Source organism: Palaemon carinicauda, chromosome 5 (genome assembly GCF_036898095.1).
Source record: "Palaemon carinicauda isolate YSFRI2023 chromosome 5, ASM3689809v2, whole genome shotgun sequence".
In the NCBI taxonomy this organism is placed as follows: Eukaryota; Metazoa; Arthropoda; class Malacostraca; order Decapoda; family Palaemonidae; genus Palaemon; species Palaemon carinicauda.
This window is the reverse complement of record NC_090729.1, coordinates 159,579,152-159,600,005: the sequence shown is the minus strand read 5'-3', so window position 1 is coordinate 159,600,005 and position 20,854 is coordinate 159,579,152. Positions and strand designations below refer to the sequence as shown.

At 33.6% G+C, this 20,854-nt stretch overlaps 1 protein-coding gene across 1 annotated transcript in view; it reads right to left on the bottom strand.

Annotated features, from left to right (window-relative positions):
* Positions 1-6,279: 6,279 nt before the first annotated feature.
* The window catches only part of LOC137641235 (sarcoplasmic reticulum histidine-rich calcium-binding protein-like), a 34,012-nt gene continuing 19,437 nt past the window's right edge, over positions 6,280-20,854 (bottom strand). Inside the window, exons 7-11 of the mRNA XM_068373670.1 lie at positions 10,567-10,719; positions 9,718-9,861; positions 7,811-7,963; positions 7,309-7,504; positions 6,280-6,403 (exon numbers count right to left, since the gene is read on the bottom strand). Coding sequence (XP_068229771.1) covers positions 6,387-6,403; positions 7,309-7,504; positions 7,811-7,963; positions 9,718-9,861; positions 10,567-10,719 — 663 coding nt within the window. The 3' untranslated portion in view covers positions 6,280-6,386. The remainder of the gene's footprint in view (positions 6,404-7,308; positions 7,505-7,810; positions 7,964-9,717; positions 9,862-10,566; positions 10,720-20,854) is intronic.

Genomic DNA, 20,854 nt, shown 5'->3' with positions numbered 1-20,854 from the left:
ATAGATTTAATATCACAAAGCCCAATAATTGCACAAAGCCAGTGCTTTTCAAATAAAATTAGCTTGCTACCAATTAGCGTATTCACGAAGTGTTCCTTTTCCTGCAGACTATTTCAATTAAAGTTCTCTGTTTGCGTGGTTTAGTCCTCTTTGCTTGAATATATATATATATATATATATATATATATATATATATATATATATATATATATTATGTATATATAGATATATATATATACATATATATATATATATATATATATATATATGTATATATATATGTATATATATGTATATATATGTATATATATATATATATATATATATATATATATATATATATATATATATATATGTCTTATTTATAACTGTAATCGAACAGTTTAACATGTTTTTTCAAAAAGGCCCATAAAAGAAACACAGGAAATATGAATAAATCACACTATATTTCGGTCAATAAACATCGACCCTCTTCAGGATGTAAAGTACAAGTGAGGCTTACAGTGGAGAGTGACGGTTTATATATGAAAGCAAAAGGGTGTGTTCAATTGTTCTATAGTTGTTATAATTGCTGGAAGGATTAGCCAAATTTAATTACATCCAGGTGCGTGTTCTTATTGTTGAGCCGCTTGGAGGAAGTCTTGACCTCTGATGCATGTCTGGTGGCCGGTCTCCGTGGATTATCTTCTTAATGATAGGGTTGAGAAGAGTATTGTCCACTGTGTCAGCTTTCCATTGGCCCCCACATAGGTTCATTGTGTTTGATTGATTTATGATGGCTGATTCCAGGATTTTCCTTCTGTACGGACAGGTACTCTTAAAAAGCAAAGACGACTCACTCCAGTTAATCTGGTGCCCTAAATCCCTAAGGTGAATGAAAATCCCCGAGTTTTCATACCCATATCTAACAGATCTTTTGTGTTCGGATAATCTTTGAGATAGCGAACGGCCAGTTTGCCCAACGTACACTTTTTCACAATCCCTGCATGGTACTTTGTAAACGCCGGATTCTATCTCTCTTTTATTTTGATAAACATTAATAAGGGCGCTTCCTATGGTCTTTGGATATGAAAAAACAAAGGGGTTCTCAGTTTTGATATGATTTGTTATATTTTTAATACCTTCTATATATGGGAGTTTTATCTTATTTTTAAAATCTCTTTGGTTAGTAACATCATGATCTTTATAATATATCGTGTTGGCTTTGTTGATGGCCTTTTCTATGACATACGTCGGGTAGAATAGCTGGGCGAGTTGTTTACGGATGATTTCAAATTCTTTATTTAGGTAGGCTGGGGAACAAATTCTCAAACCTCTAAGAAATAGATTGCAAGCTACTCCAATTTTTACAGAAATGTCGTGATAACTAAAAAAATGAATGTAGGAAATAGAGAAAGTTGGTTTTCTATACACAGTAAAATTATACCCCGTTGATTCCCTTATAATTAGTATGTCCAAAAAAGCTAATTTTCCATCTTTTTCCCATTCAGTTTTAAATTTTATGCTAGGGACTAGGGAATTTAGATTATTGAAAAATATATTGAAATCTCCCCAGCTATCATCCCAATATGTGAAAATGTCATCAACATAGCGTTGCCAAACCATGTTTGTAGGTTTAATTGTTGTTAAAATTTCTGTTTCAAAGTATTCCATGTAGAGGTTAGCTAAAATTGGAGATAACGGGCTGCCCATACTACAACCAAATTTCTGTTTGTAAAAATTTCCATTGAAAGAGAAAACGTTATTTGACACGCTTAGTTTAATTAACTTAATTGTTTTTTCAATACCGAGGGGGAAGTGATCTTCGTAAGGGATTAATTTTTCCCTCAAGAAACCTAATACGTCGTTGATCGGGACGTATTAGGTTTCTTGAGGGAAAAATTAATCCCTTACGAAGATCACTTCCCCCTCGGTATTGAAAAAACAATTAAGTTAATTAAACTAAGCGTGTCAAATAACGTTTTCTCTTTCAATGGAAATTTTTACAAACAGAAATTTGGTTGTAGTATGGGCAGCCCGTTATCTCCAATTTTAGCTAACCTCTACATGGAATACTTTGAAACAGAAATTTTAACAACAATTAAACCTACAAACATGGTTTGGCAACGCTATGTTGATGACATTTTCACATATTGGGATGATAGCTGGGGAGATTTCAATATATTTTTCAATAATCTAAATTCCCTAGTCCCTAGCATAAAATTTAAAACTGAATGGGAAAAAGATGGAAAATTAGCTTTTTTGGACATACTAATTATAAGGGAATCAACGGGGTATAATTTTACTGTGTATAGAAAACCAACTTTCTCTATTTCCTACATTCATTTTTTTAGTTATCACGACATTTCTGTAAAAATTGGAGTAGCTTGCAATCTATTTCTTAGAGGTTTGAGAATTTGTTCCCCAGCCTACCTAAATAAAGAATTTGAAATCATCCGTAAACAACTCGCCCAGCTATTCTACCCGACGTATGTCATAGAAAAGGCCATCAACAAAGCCAACACGATATATTATAAAGATCATGATGTTACTAACCAAAGAGATTTTAAAAATAAGATAAAACTCCCATATATAGAAGGTATTAAAAATATAACAAATCATATCAAAACTGAGAACCCCTTTGTTTTTTCATATCCAAAGACCATAGGAAGCGCCCTTATTAATGTTTATCAAAATAAAAGAGAGATAGAATCCGGCGTTTACAAAGTACCATGCAGGGATTGTGAAAAAGTGTACGTTGGGCAAACTGGCCGTTCGCTATCTCAAAGATTATCCGAACACAAAAGATCTGTTAGATATGGGTATGAAAACTCGGGGATTTTCATTCACCTTAGGGATTTAGGGCACCAGATTAACTGGAGTGAGTCGTCTTTGCTTTTTAAGAGTACCTGTCCGTACAGAAGGAAAATCCTGGAATCAGCCATCATAAATCAATCAAACACAATGAACCTATGTGGGGGCCAATGGAAAGCTGACACATTGGACAATACTCTTCTCAACCCTATCATTAAGAAGATAATCCACGGAGACCGGCCACCAGACATGCATCAGAGGTCAAGACTTCCTCCAAGCGGCTCAACAATAAGAACACGCACCTGGATGTAATTAAATTTGGCTAATCCTTCCAGCAATTATAACAACTATAGAACAATTGAACACACCCTTTTGCTTTCATATATAAACCGTCACTCTCCACTGTAAGCCTCACTTGTACTTTACATCCTGAAGAGGGTCGATGTTTATTGACCGAAATATAGTGTGATTTATTCATATTTCCTGTGTTTCTTTTATGGGCCTTTTTGAAAAAACATATATATATATGTGCGTAAAATCACACGAAAACGTGATGCTTATAAGGTTTTATATGTATTATGTTCGTACGTTTACTTTCGCTATAAAACGTAAAGAAACCTCTCTCAATAAATCAGTCCTCTGAAGAAGTATCACAAAACTAGTCATGACTTAATCTTATATTTCGTATTTTCATTTTCCCTGTGGTTCATCTGCACACATATATATATATATATATATATATATATATATATGTATATATATATATATATGTATATATATATGTATATATATATATACATATATATATATATATATATATATATATATATATATATATATATATATATATATATATATATATATATATGCATCTATCATGTATGTATATAGATATATACATATATATATGTATATATACATATTTATACATATATATGTGTGTGTGTGTGTGTGTGTGTGTGTGTGGGTGTGTGTGTAAGTATATATATATATATAAACACACACATATATATATATATATATATATATATATATATATATATATATATATATAGGCCTATATATATATTGTATAAAAGCGTTGAGCATGTTGTTCTCTTGGATGAGATTCTGGTCAACATAACCGATAGGCACATCCCTTCTCAATGATGATTGTAGACACAGTTATTTGGTGAGGCAGGAGTCCTTTCATCTTTGGAAGGATAAGAAGCCAGATGTGACTTGGAATATCTATACTTAGCTAAGAGCTGTTGTTTAGGAAGTTTTTGCGTCAACTGAAAAGAAATACAATTTCCCCATAAACGAAAATTTTTTTGGAAAACCCTGGAACGTAAGTGGCGAGCTACCCTTTTCCTAGGCACTTGATGAAAAATTGGTAACATTACGTCATGGGATAAATATTTTTGGTAGCTCTTGCCCTGCTGATTGCCATCCAGTTTCCATAACTCCCGTATAACTTAAGTTTTTGAACATCTTTTGGCAAAATATCTAAAGATATGCTGAAGGTAATTGTATGTTCCCTAGTTTGCAATGTGGTTTCAGCTAGGACCTTGGAGCAATGATTCCCTTCGTACAGTTTTCAACGCTTTTCAGAAATCCTTTGATAGTGGTTAGGTAGTTCGTATGATTGACCTTCATTCTAGAAGTGCATTTGACCAAGGCCCTTGTTTTCAAACTCAAGCAGTTGGGAGTAGTTAAGTCTTTCCTCAGCATCATTGTTGAAATGTCAGGTTGTTTTTGAGGGGCACCCAAGTGACTATAAGAATTTGATACTATACTATATAAACATGACGTGGGGTTTGGTCTAGAAAAAAAGCTTGTTGCATATGCCGATGACGCTACTTTCTTTGAGTCAATTGGATCTCCTAAATGTAGATTTGGATTGCTGAATCCCTTAATAGAGATCTAGGTAAGGTTAGTGCATGGTGCAGATTATGTGGCATGAAGTTAAACCCAAAGCCAAAAAAAAAGTACATATGTAGACCCTTGTTAAACTCTAACAAAACATGAAGTTTGATGTAAATAAGTACAGGATAGTGGCTTCTCAGCATCCAGATTTCAATTACAATTCCTTTAAAATGTTAGATGTGATTCTTGTTTTCAATTTTACTTTGAGAAAATCTTTCAAGTTTCGGTGATTATTTTTATTCTGAAAAAAAAAGTGTTTTGATTCATTCATTCTACTTTATTTTTAATATTGTTCTCCTGTCTGGTCTTCAGCTGATTGGCTATGTTAAATTTCTTAATCCTGATCTTGATATTGATCTCTGGCACCTTCCTTTAGTTCGTTCTTATTACCTTTTGTATAAGATTTTTTTTTATAATTCTGAACATCCTTTGCATTCGGATATTCCTAGACATACTAGGTATGCAGTTAGTTCTAACAGTCTTTCCTCCTCCCTCGTAAGGGTCAATACTACACAGTATTCTAAAAGATTTATTCCAGCTGTCACCGGATTGTTGAATGACCTTCCTAATCGGGTAGATGAATCGGTGGAACTTCAGAAGTTTAAAAATACAGCAAAAAATTTTGATGTTGAACAGGCTGACATAAGTCTCTTTTCATAGTTTATAAATGATAATTCTGTTTTAACTTTTGTTACTGATCTTGAGATATTTTATATTCTTTACTTATTACTTTTCATATAGTTTATTTATTTCCTTATTTCCTTTCCTCACTGGAAGTCTTAGGGGTTCATTCAAATACATCTATGGAGTTCAAAGTGGGAATATATAGAGGTTTTGATTTTCCAACTCCTCTTTATGACAGTCAACTGAGGATGTTGAATGAAAATGGCAGAGAAGTGTTCTATTTTTTTTTTTTTTTTTTAAACCTCGTTAAGTGAACTGTTAAGTCAGTGTATGTAGGCTACAGTTCGTATTTGGGGAAATACATAAAAGTAGCTAAAGGTTAATGGACGTAAAAAGATTTACTAAATTAACTAACTGAATGGATAAATTGATATCCTGTTTAACAACTGGTTAATAAAAGATAATCAATCATGCAAATACTTTATTCAGACTTACAAAAGACATTCAGATATACACGTAGAGCATAAATATAAGACATACAATTGCATGGAGCATGACTTGTGGGCTGTAAATGGAAGGTCGGCAGAGTTGAATATGACATGCGATATTGATTAAAAGCAGACACTCTTTGATGGTAGAACGACTTGAAGAATCATATAAGTAAATAAATATCATCAGCCGTGTTTTTGTTTTGAAATGTTCTCGTAGTATGTCCATGTATTTAGTTATTCGTTTTCCTGTCGATAGACTTTTGACAATACGGAAATGAGTGTGCATAGATAAATAGCAGAATAACAATAATCATGATGCGGGGGAATGATCGAGAAAGAGGTAGAGAATTAGATGGAGAGATAAGGTGAAGGATGATATGGAGAGGAGAGGTTTGGTGGAAGAGGATGTCTTTGATAGAAGGTATTGGAGAGGCCTCATCAGGCAACCGACCCCTTATTGTAGGGACAACGGTGGGAAGGAAGATGATTCGAAAGTCGTTGCTGTTGTTTGCGATGGAGATGGAGTCCACAAGAAAGTATATTTCGTACTTGATGCCAGAAAGACCCGTTTTAATGGTAACCGTGACCTGGAAAAGAAGATAAAAACACTTTTCATTATTATTTTGGATGATGGCGGGGAAAATAGCTGGAGCTGCTTTGTAACAGTCTTTGAGCAATTCAACTTATGTGACTTTTTTAGGTTTCATTAATGCCAATGGATTAGTTAAAGATATAAAAATTTCTTACATGAAACTGTAACGTGCTTGCTACAGAAACACAGGCCCAAATCATTATTTTTACTAAGGTCAAAGGGAGGAAAAGTTTAAAAGTGAAAACCATTTAATATTCTTAATAAAAGAGGATATAAAGACCGGAACTTGATCTTGAAGGATTCCTAAAGCTCGGAATGCGAGTTAGCTTAAATTATCTTTTTCCTTTAGGTTAGAATAAATTCAGCTTAGTTAGGGTTTGTCCATTTGACTGATTAAAGAATCGATGATGATATTACTGAGCATAGTGAAGAACATAACAATAGATCTCTCTCTCTCTCTCTCTCTCTCTCTCTCTCTCTCTCTCTCTCTCTCTCTCTCTCTCTCTCTCTCTCTCTCTCTCTCTCTCTCTCTCTCTCTCTCTCTCTACTTATATATATATATATATATATATATATATATATATATATATATATATATATATATACATATGAATAATAGTGTACGCGATCCGTCAAAGATGATGGCTAAAGATTTAGATAGATATGGGCACACACGCACACCCCCCGAGTATGACTACCCTTCTCTCCTATACCCGAGGGACGGGGAGAGCTGAGCTCGTGATCAGATATATATATATATATATATATATATATATATATATATATATATATATGTTTGTGTGTGTATATATATATATAGCCAGATACTTGCTCTTTGTTAATTAGGGAATATTTGTGCGTGAGCGGATATACATAAAAAAAAAAAAATGGCTACCCTACCATGACCGTGGTCCCCATAGCCATGGTGATCGTGATGTCCGTCGTATCCATGATGGCCTCCGTGGTCTCCGTAATGGGCTTTGTGGCCATAATGACCCTCGTCCCCGTAGTGGCCCTTATGGCCCTTATGATCATCATGGTATTTGCCGTGATCGTAATGACCCTTTTTTCCATGCTTGTCGTGGTGGTCACCTCCCTGGAAATGGACGAAAAAGTATTAGGGATTTTTAATTAATTAAGCTACATTTAGGATTTAGGATATGCGATTATGTTTCGATTATTGGCCAGGATGTGAAGGATGTGTTTTCCTTCACGTGGAGTAATTGGAACTCAATTATTTCTGTAGAAGTACAGATAAAAATCTAAGCTGACGAATTTCATCCTATTAGGTTACTGGGAAATTCCAAGTGAATCTTTTATTACAGGATCTCTCTCTCTCTCTCTCTCTCTCTCTCTCTCTCTCTCTCTCTCTCTCTCTCTCTCTCTCTCTCTCTCCTCTTACCTTATAATGACCCCCTTTGTGGGCCTTGCCCTTATGGGCATCGAAATAGGAGTCGAAGTCGTCGTATTTGCTGTGGTATTTGTTCTGGTGTCCGTCGTCGTAGAATTTCTTGTTGTGGTGGTATTCCTCCTTGTGATAGACGTCCTTGTGGCCCTGTGCATTAGAGACCAAAGTCGTGAGAACAGTTGGAAGGGTTTATTTAGGTTTTTGGCCGAGAGATTAATCATGTCATTCTTAGAAAAAAATTAATATACATATATGTAATATATATATATATATATATATATATATATATATATATATATACACATATTTATATATTTATATATATACATACGCACACATATTTATATATACATATATATATACATATATATATAAGTATATATATATATATATATATATATATATATATATATATGTATATATATATCACATAAATGTAACACACGCATATATATAGATAAATATGCATACACAAACGTAGTCACATATATACAGTGCATGTGAGTGCTTGTGTATGTGTGCGTACATGTGTGCGTGTATGGGTCTGCTAGTGTTCAGTGATGTAAGAAAGAGGAAGGCAGACAGGACACAAACAACGAAAACTCATGATGGAAAATTATTACTTTCTTTTGAAAACAATAATGAGATTCACGGAATCAATTTTAACTTGGAATCTGGTGGTTTGTTGATTTTATGCTTTATATGTGAATAGACATAAACAAATCAGGAAAAGACACACAAAAAAGAAATGAAAAATCACCAAGTTTGAAGATGGGGTAAATTGAATTTTTGATTGAATCTCAAAACACTTCCTTTAGAGAAAATAATTTCAATAATTATAGTATCTTTTGGCTCTGTTCTTTTGATTTTGTTTACGAGTCAGAAATGAACGCGTCGTAATTGCTTACATTAATTCGATGTTTGTTTGAGATTGGACAGTTTCATTTGAATTGTCAAATGTTGTATTATGAAACATCCATATTTCTGAACCAACCTTCGTGTATTTTCCAAATGCAAAACAAAACTTAGAATCCTTGGCGATGAAGTTTTAATATTCATTCGTGCGTGATGATTGCTTTTGATGGAGACCGAGTTTAAAGCAATAGGGAAAATGAGCTGGAACACTTTTATTTACCGTTATTCAAAATTTGATGCCTGTAATGAACGCTTGATATTTTAATTAATGTTTTTCTCCAGGAAAAATTTATACTCTAATGAATAGTCGTGCAAGTATAATTTCTAAATGAGTGTATTCTTAGGGACTTTTAAAATGACAATGTGTCATTGGTATGTTTTGTGGTGAATGTGGACATTTTTAATCGTTAAAATAACGTGATATATATTCATTTTTAGTGTTTCCAGACAACTTTTGTGGGTGTGAGATCAGGTAATTCAAATTCAAAGTACAGTTAGTTAACTTTGTATTGATATCTTTTGATTTATAATGAACAAAATACATTCATGGCGAATAAATTCGAGTTGTTCTTGAAATATATTTCCTACATCAGCAAGAATGACTGGTCAGACAGACAAACAAATAAGAGAAACGCGGGCGGGGGTGGGGGGGGGGGGTGGATGTAATGATAAGAGAAATCACCCATTAAGAAAAACTTGATAATTGTTGATCGAATTCTTGGACTCGGCAGAAAACGCGCAAGTTTTTATAATACCAACGGAGCACATGAATGAATTCATCTCTCACTTGCCTAATAACTCTATTGATATAATAAAACGGTAGAAAATATCAAGTAGAGGTAACATAAATAATCCTATGATAATAAAAGAGAATGTAAATCCTATTATATGCAAAAGGGAAGGAAAGATGTTAGTACATCCTTATTAGTTGTTTTCAGTTAACGTTAAAAGAAGGACAAAACTCGTTTAGGAAAAAAAATTGTCACCTTTTCTTTGTGTCCTTTGTTGTGGTGACCTTTGGATCCATGGTGATGACCTTTTTTGCCCTTCTTTCCGTGATGGTCATCCCCATAGTACTTGTGGTTGTCATGGTGACCTTTGTAATGCTTGTCGTGATTGTCGTGGTAACCCTGGGAAAGAAAAGCATTGAAGTTTGGTTTATTACTCTTATGTTGAAGCTGATGCCATTGACAATTCAGTGTCCTAATATAGCCGAAGCCAAGAGAAGGAAAAAAAGAGTATAAAGAGCTTCCAGATTCTGGAAGGTCTTGTTTCTCCTTTTCTCTGGACTCCAGTGACCGCAGATCTTCACTAATCCTTCCTGGAAGGCCCCAATGACTTTCTTGCTCTGAAAAACTAATAACTTATCGCCATTTGTAGAATCCATCTTCTCTAAAGCAACCGTGAAAATCCTTGCATATCTTTTTATAGATTCCTGATGGTGAATATGTAAATGATCAAAATAAAGTAGATATAAATTACTCTTCGGAGATGAAAATGAAGATGGAATTAGTCATAAGAGAATCGATATCATATTTTTTGAAGCAATAAAAATAGAGAAATAATTAGCATATTGAAATTACAAAAGAGGTTACAGACATTCTCTATAATTAGATATATTTTAGGGCTAACCCATTCCTGGAAATCACCTGTAACTGATTCTGTTTTTGTTTTGATTTCTGTTTATTCTAGTTATATTCATATCACTGAAATAGATAAATTACACTGGAACTAATTCATAGTTTCCGTCTGCAGCATAATAACGTTAGAGGTATTATGGCTTTTCTTGTGAAAGGCAGAAATTGCTATCAACATTTTAAGGTCCTGTCACTCACCCCATGGTGGGCCTTGCCGTAGTCGCCTACATGATGCCCTTTATAACCGTGGTCGTCATGGTGGCCCTTGTGGCCCTTGTAGCCGCCCTTGTCGTGATGCCCTCCATAGTGGCCTTTATGCCCTTTGTGCGATTTGCCTCCTCCGTAGCCTCCGTATCCTGTGAGTGAATATATGTAACAATGTGGTCATAGGGTATAAAAAGGACAAAAGTTAAAGGAGAGGATGTAATACTGCTTCAAAGTGTCCTTTGATATTTACTTGTTTTTTGATATTCTTAAATCTTATGTATATTTTTCCTTTCTATTCATTTGTATTTTATTAGAATTTTCTTCAACGAGTCTTTCCGTTCCATTTTTTGTTTGTTTGTTGTGCAAGCATTTAGCTCCGTGAAATCTTGTTTAGTATTAAAATAATTGTCTAGGTGTTTTGAGTTTCAATGGCGTAACATTTATTCTAACTAATCATGACTTTAAAAACATAGAATCAGAAGTAAATTCCCCAAAAATTTGTTTTCATTTAAACAGAATTAATAAAAACAAAGTTTTTGAGAACCTGTTCCACGCTACATATATCTTAGATCTGCTATATTATTTCATAAGCTTAACTTTCGTAATCAATATCTGATAGTGTCCTAAAGAGGTCTATAGCAGTGTGATCTCGAAAGTTCTTAGCTTAAACTTTTTGTTTATTCAAAAGAATTATTATGGATTGGATTTTGTAATGAAAATAATGATAAGAATGATGAATATTGCTAGAGGGTGGTTTTGATGAAAATTTTATGGAAATTTTTTACAGTAATTTTACTTTTAGAATGTGAAATGTTTCATGAGAATAATTTTGTATTTCAATCTTATGGAAATTTTTGAAGAAACAAAAAATAAATGATATGGTTCCTCTTGTTGATTATATGCTTGGCTGAACGTCACCTTGTGAGGAAAGATTTAAAATACGATTTCAGGATTTAGAGCTTTCTCTCTCTCTCTCTCTCTCTCTCTCTCTCTCTCTCTCTCTCTCTCTCTCTCTCTCTCTCTCTCTCTCTCTCTCTCTCTCTGTTAGATTTCCATCAATTGCTTTATCAATAAATGAATGAATTAATGAACTATTTGAAGTTTTCTGGCATCCTGACATCAAAACTCAATAACTGAAACCAGTTACTTTTTGATGGATCAGCTTTTAATGATATGTTTGAAAAACCTCTCTATTATATTGGTCTCTCCTTAGTACAATTTGATATTAAGGAATCATTTCTCTGTAATCTTATTTAAGGTATTCTCCCTTCCATGTTTGGTATTCCACTTTTCAATTTAGATGTGGTTTTAACTTATGTTGGTATGAAGCTTATGAATCATTTTCATGATTGTTTATCAATCATTTGAATAAGAGCTTATGAATAATTAATGATTGGTTTTGAATCTTTTGTGTGATTATTTATGAATCATCTCTGTAAGAGCATATGAACAATTTGTATGATTGTTTATGAACCATTTGTTTGAGAGCTTATGGATGATTTTTATGATTTGTTATGAATCATTTGTATGATCGTTTATTCACCATGTGTATAAGAGCTTCATATATACAAACTGATACAGAATTAGAACCACAATGCCTTAAGCTTACCGGTGGCAGCTGGAACGAGGTCGACCTCAGCTACGACAGAGTACTGGTGGCTTCCTGCTGGCACGAGGTCTGTTCCCGCCTGGTGTTCGATGAGGCCTCCGAATCCGTAGTCGCCCTCCGGGGCCCCGTTGGACACTGCGATACCAATGGCCAGTATCGTCGTCGTCAGCAGCGTGAGGCTGCTTGCTGGCTGTTGTGTAAAACAAGAGGTAATTATCTTATTTATCTAGTATTACGTGGTATCAACTATTTTATTTTTTAAAGAATTTTCGCTTTATATCTGAATTATCATTATTGTGATGATAATGATGACGATGATTATTATTATTATTATTATTATTATTATCATTATTATTATTATTATTATTATTAGTAGTAGTAGTAGTAGTAGTAGTAGTAGTAGTATTAGTAGTAGTAGTAGTATACTGACTTAGTTTTACGAGTTGATTATTAACGCTTTAAGAATATAAATATTTAAATGTTGTTCGATCAAGATACATTATCAATGTCATCATTGCGATTTATTTCATTGATTTGCATTGTGTGATTGATAGATTTTCACCCTGCTTATCTTTCCATCAGTATCGTATTATTTACACTATCAATTGACTCAAATACTTGTACACGCTAGGAATGTAATGACTGATGAGAGAAAGTTCATTGTCATTAAGTCCAATGACACGGATATGCTAGTCATAGCTATATCTGAGCTGCCATCTTAACAGGAAGTAGGTCTTGAGAAAATGAGGATTTCCTTTGGCCAAGTAGCCAAGATTTGGTAGATTCCAGTCCATGAGGTAGTTTCTGGTATAGGGCTTGGGAAAGCAAGAAACGTCCCATACTTTCATTCATTCACTGGGTATCAGATTTCCATGGTGAAGGGAAGAAATGTGCACTTCACTGAGCTTGTAAACAAATCGGACAACTACAAATACTCCTAAGCAAGACTTCAATTTCAAACAACTAATCGGCTGCCATCTTATAAAATAGCCGCCATCTCGAATTTTCAATTGACCAAGCAGCCACATTTGATTAGTATTACTTGGAAAACAAGTGTGTCAAATTTTATGCTTGTATCATCATTTACAGGATTCTTTTAAAAAATTGTTGTAATCTCCTGTGTGCTACTAGATGGTCTAAATAATCTCGGTTAGTATTTGTGGCTGTTAGCTTTTACTTCGAGAGGAGGATTTTTCGATCTCAATCTGATTCTTCAGTTATTCCAGTTTTAGGAATTTTTAGAGAATTATCATTATTATTAATTTAAGCTTTACCTTTTCCCATATGTAAGAAACAAAGAAATGATATTGATTGCTGTCGAAATTTATTTAATTGAATAATCTTTAAGATTTGAAGTACGTAATGTTTATTCTTTCTTAGATATCCGATTAGGTATAAGTTTACTCTTATTTTATTTTTGAATTTTTGTACGACTTTGTCGTGATACGACTAATTTCTATGAGTCCTTGATGTTTATCTGAGCATTTAATGGCGTGTATGAAACCTCCCTCTTAATATATCATTCCTTTTTATTAAATGATTTTTATTGAAATGAAAATAGGAAGTTGAAAGTATGTGAGAAAGCGCCGGCTTATCAAACATCCTGAAGGCATAGAAATGAAAGTTGATACCTGTGATATGCAGACGATTACATCCTCTTAGTTACAGTATTACGTTGTGTAACACAACACATGCGGCATGTAGCTAATCCTATTATTCACTCTCAGGGTATAACTTAGACATTTAAATTTTTCTATTTCTACGCGATGGATCAAACACCTGGAGATAAAAGTTTTAAATGTAACATTAATTAAACCATTCCTTATCTTTTATCAGCAACGAATGGTTTGTGATCCCTACATTTTTCTAATATAAAGTCTACTACAAACTGGTTTCTATTCAGAAGTCAGGCCTTACCCGCCCAGTTTCGCGGTTTCTCATGGTGGTCGGCTTCTTCGGGTTTCTCTCTCGCTGAGGAAGAAGAAAGCCAGGAACCTATCGGAGGAAAGATGGAGGAGGAGGAGGAGGCTGTTTCGGATCGAGAGAGAGATCGAGACTGAATTCGCCATCGAGCAGAAGCCAATATATACCTACGCGACGGATTACAAAATGGTCGTTTTGCACATTAGCTTCGCCTCAGCCGTCCTCTCTAAGTTATTGGCGTAGGAGGGCGAAGGGGAGGACCTTGGGCCTCTCTGTCGCCAGCCCTGTTCGGAGGATCACGTCCTGCGGCCAGTAGAAAGGAATTAGGCCTTGCTTTAATTGATTGTGGACGGCTCTGAATTACGCAAAGGTTTCATGTGAAAGACTATTTTTTCTTATATAAAAATATTTTCAGTTTATGTGAAAGTTCTGTGCTTCTCGAAAAATCTCAATTTTTGCTATTGAGTGAAATTTCTAGACCATTGATTTACTCTACAACAATTCTTGCATTTTGATTTCCCTAACTACTTTAGTAAGAGTCAGTTTATTCATAATCTTCTACAATAAACATTTCTACCGTATCAACACATGTTCACAGCTTCTTTGTACTCTGCTTTTATGACTTTGAGCAGCATTACGCATTCACCCACACCCACACCCACACCCACACAGATACACACACAAACACACACATACATATATGTATACACATATATAAGTATATATATACATATATATATATATATATATATATATATATATATATATATATATATATATGTATGTGTGTGTGTGTGTGTGGGGGAGGGGTCTGTCCGTTTGTGCGTGTACGGTATTTGTTTGATACTCAGTCACAGACGCACACACACACACACACACACACATATATATATATATATATATATATATATATATATGTATATATATGTATATATATACATGTATATATATATATATATATATATATATATATATTTATATATATATATATACATATATTTATATATATATACATATATATACGTACATATATATCTATCTATCTATCTATCTATCTATCTATCTATCTATCTATCTATATATATATATATATATATATATATATATATATATATATATATATATATATATATATATATACATACGTACATATAAACTACATAAATGTCTGTATCATACTAACTGTACATTGCCAACTTGATTTGCACCAGTAAATTACACCCTCTACCCTGCTCCCGATGAGAGAATGTACAGTAGAGAACAAAATATTCAGCTTTTCCCTTATTTTCAAATAATTAACATAGAGGTTTCATTACGAGTATGTGGTCCACACACCCGCTTGTTTTATTAAATCTAATTTTTCCTTTCCCTATTACTTTATAATCATTATCTTTCTAATTTTGTCCGACTTACTTTCAACTGTGATGTTATGTTAAGAGTAGCTACAATTTATTCCCACCCATTTTTACCATATATATATATATATATATATATATATATATATATATATATATATATATATATATATTTATATATGTGTATGTATATACTGTATATATATATATAGATATCTATATATATTCCTGATCTAGATATTAATCTCTGGCACCGTCGTTCAATTAGTTCATTATGCATGTTGCATAAGATTTTTCATAACTCTGACCATCCTTTACATTCAGATCTCCCAGGACAATTCTATCCTGTTCGTAATACTAGGCAGGCAGTTAATTCTAATAGCCAGGCCTTCTCCATCACGAGGCTCAATACTACGCAGTACTCTAGAAGTTTTAATCCAGCTGTGACCAAGTTGTGGAATGATCTTCCTAATCGGGTGGTTGAATCAGTAGAACTTCAAAAGTTCAAAGTTGCAACAAATGCTTTTTTGTTGACCAGGCGGACATTAGTCTTTTTATAGTTTATTTATGACATATTTGTTTTTGTTGTTGTTAATAGTTTATATATGAAATGTCTGTTTTGACGTTGTTACTTATTTTGGAATGATTTATTATTAATTTGTTCTCTTCATTTATTTATTTCCTTGTTTCCTTTCCTCACTGGGCTATTTTTCCCTGTTGGAGCCCCTGGGCTTATAGCATATTGCTTTTCCAACTAGGGTTGTAGCTTGGATAGTAATAATAATAATAATAATAATAATAATAATATGTATATATACATATATATATACTGTATATATATAAATATATATATATAATTCATATATATATATATATATATATATATATATATATATATATATATATATATATATATATATATATAGATAGATAGATATTACGCTATATCCGCTAACAAGCTTTTGCCTCAGAAGAACCCTAAAACAGTCGCTTCATATTCATTCCTTAACTTCTGAACCATAGATTAATAGGTTTTGCAGTGAAAATTTTCATATTTTTTTACCTCAATACTAGACACAGATAGCTTATCAGCAGTGTGTTGAAACCCCTGCTCCCATTTCGTTATTCGCCCAAATGTACAGAGCGTATTGTACTTCTTAGATATTTACCCTTTATAGGAGCTTTTCTCACCTTATCTACTCACTAATCTATTGTCTTCAACTTATTTCATAACTTCCATACATCCCTTCCGTACAGCATATTAGGTTTAACAATCCCATCATACATGCCGTTTTTGACTTACTAAACTTCAGCATACATCCTGCTACCTTATCTGCCTTTATTGTGACATATCTGTTACAATATTTTACCTTCATCTGTCATATTTACTGCAAGATTCTTTCGCGAATCAAGAGCTTCCATTCTTCCACCACCCATACTAACATTCATTACAGCATCTTCATGATTAAAACACCTCCTCTCAACTTGCACCTCTTTTAGAGGCTTTATATTACTTCTACCTGTATTTCAACCTACTCAATCAGCTGAGTATTATCTGCAAACAAGAAGAATTTAACAACTAATTATTTTATACCATATCTTTGTGCTTACATTCTCTTTCCTTTCTTTGAGCTCTGGCATTACTCCATTCATATTGATCAGCCTTGGAGGCATAAACCCCTGAAGCCAAACTTTGATGGTAGAGTAGTCTCTGTCCTGCCTAAACTCTGTGAACACACGCTCCTCTACTAACATTGGGAATTCATTGCTCTCAAGAGCCTCCCCATTGTTTCTCTACTGATTTTGTCATAATCTATTTTTAGGTCTATGTACGCCACACTCAGGTTTATCCCTTTACTTTCAAATATCTGACAGTTATTTCATAACAAACACTTGCCGCATCCACACTCAGAATTGGCTGAACCTAAACTGTTATTCTGATATCAGAGTTTAGGTCCTCTTTCAGCTTTACTACTTCTCAATAAAATTCCTACCATATACCTTACCTGTTATACCTAGTAAAGTTATGCCTATTTGGTTCTTACAATTCCTTTCATTACCTTCAGTTTCATGAAATGAATAAATATTTTTGCCACCTATTCTCTATAGAACTCTCCTTCTCTGAATATAACCATCACCATACTGCATCATCTCCATTGTAATCCATTCAACTGGCCAGTCTCTTTTGTACCTCTTAACTACCTCCTTAGATCCTCAACAGTCACTTCCACAAGCATTGACAGCCTTACATTAACCCTTCCCAGTCTTACTTTAATTCAGCCATTCTACTTCCATCATGTCAAAATTCAACAAACCTTCAAAATACTCACTTTATTAACCCAGTATTCTATTCACAAGCAACAGCATTTATACACTCATATCCCCCTCACATCTTTTATCTTGAGATCCATTTGTTCTTTAGCCTCTTCATTTCCCCGTAAAATCTTTCTATTCTCTTAACTACCCTATCCATTTGCCTTGTATGCTTGCACCTGCTGTTATCTCATCTCATACAATGCTAATTAAAATAATAACTTTTTTTCCCTTCACTTAACCCTTTGCCTCTTCATTCCCCCTTTTACTATATTTGCACCTGCTGTTATCTTGTCTCATGCGATTCTACCTAAAACAATCTCCCTTTTCCCTTCACTTGACCCTTTGCCTCTTAATATGTTTGCGGCCTCTCCATTCATTCCTATACTCATAATTGCTTCTCGCCCACCCAAAGATCTCATCTCTGAATTTGATATAGTCTCCCTATGCCTATTTTTTCCTCTTGTTTCTTTAATCTTTGCCAAAATTCCCCCATTTTTTCGTTATATGCTTTCTGAATTTCCTTCTTATCCAACCAGTTTGTATCAATTACATCTGCAGCCATATTTTCCCTCTTACTCTCCAACTTATATTTATCTAAACTTTTGTTTCATCCAATTACTTGGTATATAAACCTCAAGCCACTCATCTTCTCAGCATCACATCTATCAACTTACTCTTCAATTTACTCTGTTCCAATATACAAAACTTTTCCGCACCATGTTTTCTTTCTCAAGTATACATATGCATGATTTTCTTCGGAGATCATGTATTTTAATTGATTGAGCTTCTTTAAGAACTAATATTCAATAAACTTTCCATTCTAATATATTTAATGAACGCCCTACTTGTGAGCAACTTTATTTTTCATTCACCTTTGCATCTGAATCTCATAGTTCTTCTCATAAGCAACACATTCATGCAAATTAAAAACCCATTACCAAATCATCTACTTTTGATTATTTTATTTTTGCAATAAATCAAAGGATATTTTGATGATAAGGTTACAATTATTTTTTTCTTAGCATGTTATATTAGTGCAAATTTTATTGCCTTTAGAGTAGATTAATCTAAAATTTATGGGGCATATCCACATACCGAGAAGTCCAAACCTATTAACTAGCAGCTCCTCTGCCTTGAGGTACGATATATTTGCAACCTCTGGCATCGTCATTTCCTAGTGTAGCAGTGCCCAGGTTGTATCTTGCTTCCAATCCCCAAACATACTTATCGAAATAAGATGACATTGGCCTCAAGAGGGACAGGTTTATTCACCATTAAGATAATATTTCTTTTATAAGTAGTTTCACACCCAATGTTCGATGTTCCTCTGCCTTGGGACACTTGTGTAAGATAATTCTAGGCCGGTGTCACTTATTAGGGCAGCAATATCAAAGGCATAGCATTTATTCTCTTAGCGGTAGCAGTAAAATTTGAGTGATTTAATATATATATATATATATATATATATATATATATTTATATATATATACATATATATATATATATATATATATATATATATATATATATATATATATATATGATAAATTTTTTGCACATTTAAACTTGTTTCTTTCATATTTCAAATAAGCCATATATATTAATACATTAAAGTCTGGATTCTCTTAATGACCTCGGGATCAGAGCCCAAGGCGGAACCGCCCAAAGACTATGATATCGGACCGGTGGGGATTTGAACCCCCGTCCAGGATATCTGTATGCCAGTGACCATACCACTCCGACTACTCCGCCACTCCGGCGGATTGGTATGGTCACTGGCATACAGATATCCTGGACGAGGGTTCAAATCCCCGCCGGTCCGATATCATAGTCTTTGGGCGGTTCCGCCTTGGGCTCTGATCCCGAGGTCATTAAGGGAATCCAGACTTTAATGTATTAATATATATGGCTTATTTGAAATATATATATATATATATATATATATATATATATATATATATATATATATATATATATATATATATACATATATATATATTATAATTACCACCAAATTACAACCCTCGTTGGGTAAGCAAGATGCTATAAGCCCAAGGGCTCCAAAAGGGAAAAATAGCCCAGTGTGGAAAGGAAATAAGGAAATACACAAACGATATAAGAAGTAATGAACAATTAAAACAAAACATTTTAAAAACATTAACAACATTAAAACAGATATTTGATATATAAACTATAAAAAAAACTTATGTCAGCCTGTTCAACATGAAAACATTTGCTGTAAGTTTGAACTTGCGAAATTCTACTGATTCAACTACCCGATTAGGAAGATCATTCCTCAACTTGGTCACAGCTGGAATAAAACTTCCAAAACACTGTGTAGTTTAGAACCACAAGATGGAGAAGGCCTGAATATTAGAATTAACTGCATGCCTAGTATTACGAACAGGGCGGAACTGTCCAAGAAGATGTGAATGTAAAGGATGGTCAGAATTATAAAAAATCTTATGCAACATGCATAATGAACTAATTGAATGACGGAGCCAGAAATTAATATCTAGATCAGGAATAATAAATTTTTTAGACCGTAAGAGAAAAATGCTCCAAACAAGGTAGAATGAAGGCACTAAACAGTTCTTCAGAATAGATTGATCACCAAAAATCTTAAAAGATTTTCTGAATAATACAATTTTTTTGTGCAATTGAAGAAAACACAGACCAAATGTGTTTCTCAAAAGTGAATTTGGTATCGAAAATCACACCTAAAATTTTAAAGTAGTCATATAAAGCTGAAGAAACATTATCAATGCTGAGATCCGGATGTTGATGAGCCACTGTCCTTGACCTACTAACAATCACACTTTGAGTTTTGTGAGGATTAAACTTCATACCCCATAATTTGCACCATGTACTAATTTTAGCTAGATCTCTATTAAGGGATACAGCAAGCCTAGATCTATATTCAGAAGATGGAATTGATGCAAAGTGAAGAGCATCATCTGGATATGCAACAAGCTTGTTTTCTAGGCCAAACCAAATGCCATGTGTATATAGTATGAAATGTAATGGGCCAAGAACAGTACCCTGAGGAATACCAGATATCACATTCCTATACTCA